The sequence below is a fragment of the Myotis davidii genome, unplaced genomic scaffold (assembly GCF_000327345.1).
Source record: "Myotis davidii unplaced genomic scaffold, ASM32734v1 scaffold815, whole genome shotgun sequence".
NCBI lineage: Eukaryota > Metazoa > Chordata > Mammalia > Chiroptera > Vespertilionidae > Myotis > Myotis davidii.
The window spans coordinates 225,969-231,548 of NW_006288179.1; the positions used below are offsets into that span (position 1 = coordinate 225,969).

At 38.3% G+C, this 5,580-nt stretch overlaps 1 protein-coding gene across 2 annotated transcripts in view; it reads left to right on the top strand.

The window, feature by feature from the left end:
* The window catches only part of LOC102754416 (chromosome unknown open reading frame, human C18orf25), a 72,320-nt gene extending 67,017 nt beyond the window's left edge, over positions 1-5,303 (top strand). For both annotated transcript variants that reach the window (XM_006759946.2, XM_006759947.2), the window contains one exon: positions 1,884-5,303. In XM_006759946.2, coding sequence (XP_006760009.1) covers positions 1,884-2,073 — 190 coding nt within the window. In that variant the 3' untranslated portion in view covers positions 2,074-5,303. The remainder of the gene's footprint in view (positions 1-1,883) is intronic.
* Positions 5,304-5,580: the final 277 nt, after the last annotated feature.

Below are 5,580 nucleotides of genomic sequence, written 5' to 3' on the forward strand. Positions count from 1 at the left end.
AGGCTCTATATGACAGAAAGGATGATTAATTTTTAATGTCACAGCGCTTTTTGTTTGTTTGCTTTTTAGAATATAAGTTAACTGTATCAAAAGCTGACCATCAGAGTCTGCCCCCTTTCTGTGTTCTTTTTGTTTTTTGTTTGTTTGTTTTGTTCTCTTCTACTGTGAAGTCTGTCCTTTATTGGTTTTTTAGTGTATGAAGAGCAGGAAATTATTCTATCAAAAGTTACTGTTTCTGCCCTGGCTGGTGTTGCTCAGTGGATAGAGTCAGCCCACGCATACTGAAGGGTCTCAGATTTGAATCCCCGTCAAGGGTACATACCTGGGTAGCAGTTTTGACGCCTGGTTTGGAGCATGTGCTGGAAGCAAACAATTGATGTCTTCTTCTTCTTTCTCCCCCCCCCCGCCTTCCTTTCTGCTCTCTCTAAAAGTCAATGGAAAAAATATCCTCAGGTGAGGGTTAACAACAACAAAAAGTTTTTGTTTACAAAGGTCCCTCCCCCCCCAAATAAGGCCTAAGCATTTTCTTGGTTATATGACTAGGTCCTGTTTTATACCTATTGCCAGTCATATGCAGATGTGAGAGAGCCTGTATCTGCACTAGAATTGGGATTAGACCAATTAAAAAATAGCTGAGTATGCTCTCACCCCATGCCTTTCATAATGTAGAAAAAAAGAATGTGTGATAATACATGAAAATCTGTGCTTTATGTTAGTTGCCTTACAGTATTTTGAGCCTCTCACATTTTTCTTTATAGGGCATCTCTTTAGGGCTTATAACAATTGGGTTCTATTTCCTCCTGAAATAATGATGATAAATTGAGCTTTCCTGCTTTCCTCTCATTTGAATCAAAACTTACTCAGTGGTTTAAACTGCAACCTTACAGCCCTATCATTTGACCAGAATGTGAAATGATTTGTCAGTACTTCTGAAACAATTTTCTCCCAGTGAACTCTTAGTGAGTTTCATCAGCAAGAGGCAGTTCTGTTCCTCTGATGGAGTATTTTTTGAGAATCTAAACTGAGTACTTGTTACTTTTAGAGAATCTAAACTGAGTATTTGTTACTTACACTGCACTAAAGCATACGAAATTCTGATGAAAGAGCCAGGTGTTTCTGTTGTCACCTTCAGAATGAGGGAAATTTATCCTTTGTGCATGACATAGTACTTACAGACTTTTCGAAATTTAATCCTTAAAGGGATATTACTATTACTGTCTTTGAAGGTGTTATTACTAAATATGGCACAGAACTTATTTTATGAACAAATTTCACTTACATTTCTTACTGTTTTATTTGTTCAGACTAAGTTTATTTGGGCATATTCATTTTGTTCTGGATTTATATGGTGCCCTGTCCTGAAGATCCAAAGGTTTAAATGAGTTCAGAGAAATATATCCATTGTCACTAACAGACCTACACATAACTCAGGAGTTTTTTTTAAAAAAATATTTTTTATTGATTTCAGAGAAGAAGGGAGAGGGAGCGAGAGATAGAAACATCAGTGATGAGGGAGAATCATTGATCAGCTGCCTCCTGGGGACCGAGCCTGCAACCTGGGCATGTGCCTTTACCGGGAATCAAACTGTGACCTCCTCGTTCATAGGTCAACGTTCAACCACTGAGCCATGCTGGCCAGGCAACTCAGGAGTTTTGAATGAGACAAAACTCCTGGCTTTTTTAGGCTAAACTGAGGGGGGTCGGGGGGGCAGACAGATGGACAGATATGGAGGGAGGGAATAAAAGGGATATTGGTTGTGGGTTTCATGATCTTGCATAGTAGATCTTAGTAAAAGTATTGATCAGTACGAGTGAAGCTGTATTGCCTTCTATCTTTCCAGTAGTACGGTTAGCCATGCTTTTTCTCTTCATCTCAATTGTAGGTGTGTCCATCCTCGAGGAGGTGTGATTCAGAGTGTTTCTTCATGGAAGCATGGCTCGGGCACACCGTATGTTAGCAGCCGGCAGACACAGTCATGGACTGCTGTGACTCCTCAGCAGACCTGGGCTTCACCTGCAGAAGTTGTTGACCTTACCTTGGATGAGGATAGCAGACGTAAATACCTACTGTAATACAATGTCACTGTGTTCCTCCGCACTGTTCCCTTCCACTCCCTCCTCCTCCTCTTTGCGACATGGAAGTTCATTGTCATAGCTTCAGCCTCAGAAGCTGTTTGTGGCATTTGTATAATCAAAAATTATGAAAAGTTGCTCCCCTCCTTTTTCTTTTTTGTAAATCAAAAGAAGTCAGGAAAATAACGTAATCACAGAGAAAAAGAATTTCTTTCCCTCAGTAGGAATATGAGAATGATGAATTTATTAGACAACTTCATTTTACTTGGTGACTTTTTTCTTAGGAAACTCTGCCCTCCTTTTAATTACCAGGTGAAATGAATTTCAGTGTTTGAATCTTGTATTTATTTTTCTGTGTAATAAAATTAATATCTAGACTTGACCTCTGTCAGCCCACCCATTGGCACTCCCACCTTAGGGCATTTGCACACATATTAGTTAGGGCCTTATTGGCACCTAGTAGGGCATGTGCATTTGAAACCTGTCCTTAGAAATAGAAGACAGAGTATTATTTTCTTTTAGCTTAAGTCTTCTAACTTCTTTCCTGACTTAGCTTCTGGCTGAATTCCCACAACACAAATAATTGACATGTCCCTTTGTGTTTATAAATACTGCTAAGATGACTTAATTTGTCTCTTTGTTGCAATAATTCATAACTCTTTGAAAAATGTCTCCTTTTGTGGCCGAGGCATTTTGGATAGATACCCACCACAAGATTTTTTGGGCATATGAAGAGAGTACTGAGAGATCAGTAGGAAAAATCTCTCGCCCTGAACTTTTCCTGGTTTATTCAAATAAGGGGCAAACATAGAAACCTGTTACTACTTAGGTAGAATATAGAGTTGTGTGGCTTCTAAGACTTTGGGCACTTGCAAATCTGAGAGGAAAGGGCCTTTTTTCATAGCTGGTCTCTCTATAAAGGATGTACAACAACTGTTCAAACTTGAGCTGAAATTGACTTGATTCTGTATTTGGGTATTTTTCTCCAATACCTTCTAAAATTAGAAAAACCAAAATATACCATAAGAAATCAGATGCAAAGCACATTAATGGCACTGTAGGTTTTACAATATCTAAAAGGTATGGCAAAGAATAGTAGGAGCTTCAGGGAATTCAGGAAATACCAGTGTTGGAGTTTGTGGCATTAGTTACTACTACCTTTTTCCTCTGACATGTTGCAGTTACTAGTGCAATTAGTTTACAAACAATACCTAGAGTTAAAACACTATGTACTGTGCACAAGGAGGAATGAAGTAATATTGGCTTAGAAGACCTCCTTTTGTTTCTCCACAGTTTTTGTTGGCCTTTGGGGGGGTGGTTTGGTTCCATTTTTACCATATAATATTGCTAAAGCCCTTTGCCTCCCTCCCCAAATACCTTGCTGGCTCTTCCTTATCATAAGAGCATGAGAACTACTGTTTCTTAGTTTCATTCAGTGGACACTTATTTAGTAAGTGCCTGTTTCACATAAGGCATTTGCAGGTTGGGTGCTGTGGGGTCGCTGAGATAAATGAGACACCCCCTGTGTGTGCATGCACCTGAAGACCCCACTGGCATGGCTTCACCTGCCTGGCCTTTTCTTTTATATTGTGAAAGACTCAATTGTTCCTTTACCCTTCTTCCTGCTGCTTTACTTCCATACACCTCTTCCCTGGGAGAGTGTTAAGCATGTGTTCTTTGAGCTTCTCTGATGTCTCATTTGATCTGGCCTCTGTTCTTCATCAAGTTTTTATTTTTCTGTCATTCTACTCCTAATAGATCAAGCCTTTTAAAGATCACTAACTTCCAGTTTTAGCACCTCATATCTCCAGTCTCTCACATGGCTACAGTTCTAGACAAAAACCAAAGACCCAGAGGCCAGAGTGAAATAGGACCTTCTGCAGATTCACTTCACATTATACTTTAGGATTAATTTATTAAATTTTACTGTTACACGTTGTTTGTGACTTGAATTAAAATGCTAGACAAAGCAGAAATGTACAGTTTCTGGTCTGTGTGTTCCAGGAAAATAATTGGAAAAGAATAGAATGGATTATTTGACTTGAAGTTTTTGCAGTTTATTTTGTCCCCAATATCAGGGCAGAGCTCCATTTTAAAGATGTTTTGCAGTACATACTCATGTTAATATATTTGTCCAGTTCTGTACAGCAGGTGATTTCCCATGACATTTTTTCTTTAGCTCCTAATAGTCATCCTCTAAAGAGAATTATTTTATTGTGCTGTGTGCACTGTAGATTGGGAGCAGAGTGAAGTTGTAACCAAGCTCTTTTCTGGCCTTTGCTTTTATAGCAGGTTGCACTTTGCCTTCACCTGTGCCTCTTCCAGCTCCCAGCCTCCTGAGTTGATGCACCAGAACAGAGATTTAGAAATTAAGATGCAAAAAAGGAGAGGAGAAGGGATGGTAGAGACAGTTATCCTTTCCTCCTACTAGTTAGGAACTTTCCCTCCTATTAACTATAGAGAGACTGTGCTTCAACTCCTCTTTCATTGCCAGATCCAGTAGAGCAGGGATGTAGTTTCTGGCAAGATATTAATGACAAAATTCTGTGGTAAACAACTCCTGTGACATTTGAAATTTCTTGTAAGGTGATCCTTTTTAACCAAAATTTTGCATTTGGTAGCATAAATACTTCTTTATGCTTCATAGAACATTGTCCATTCAAAATAATATATCTGCTAAATGGTGCACTTGGGTCACAGATGGTTTATGGCACTAATTTGGTTAAGTCTCCTCTCCACCCAATTTGAAACCACAGAGCAGTAACCAGCTATTTATTACATCATCACGACTGCCTGTAACATGTAATTGCTGCTCACTGTAGTTGTCCTTTCATTTTGTTGGAAGGAGCCAGACTGAATGGACTCCATTATCCTTTACAATTGAGCATCCCATAAAGTGTTTTTATTATTATCAGTTGTGAATATGAACTGTCTGATTTGCTAATTTAGTCAGTTGTTCATTGTTACTTTGAGCAGATTAGCACCATAGGTAACTTCAAAATGAATTTGTTGCCTGCTTTTTTGTACTGTGTCACAAAGTTTTTGAAAAAGCTGGGGACACAATTTTGTCTTTTAGTTTAACTTTTTTTTTTTTTAAGGCAAAGAGCCCTATTCCCTGTTTTCCAGTATGTGTATGATGTGACTTCCATGTATATATAAAAATGATTGCACCCTAACCAAACTTCCTCAGATTGTGCACTGTTTGTTTAAAATAATCACATATTTTAGTCCAATGCTGTTGTATTTTTTCATTTTATTTAAAACACTATGTACCTATTCTTTAACAAACCTTAAAGGGTAGTAATCTTTAAAAAAAGTCACTGGATAACTAGGAAATATTCTTTTGTTGTTGTTTTGTTTTTGTTTTTTTAAAAAGAGTACAAAGGTCATTGAAGCCTTTTGCTCCTCTTATCGTGAAAATGAAAATGTTAGCCATTGTATGGCTAGGAATCAATGCACTTGGTGGTTAACAGATCTGCTGTTGCTAGAGTGTGAGTGTGGACTTGA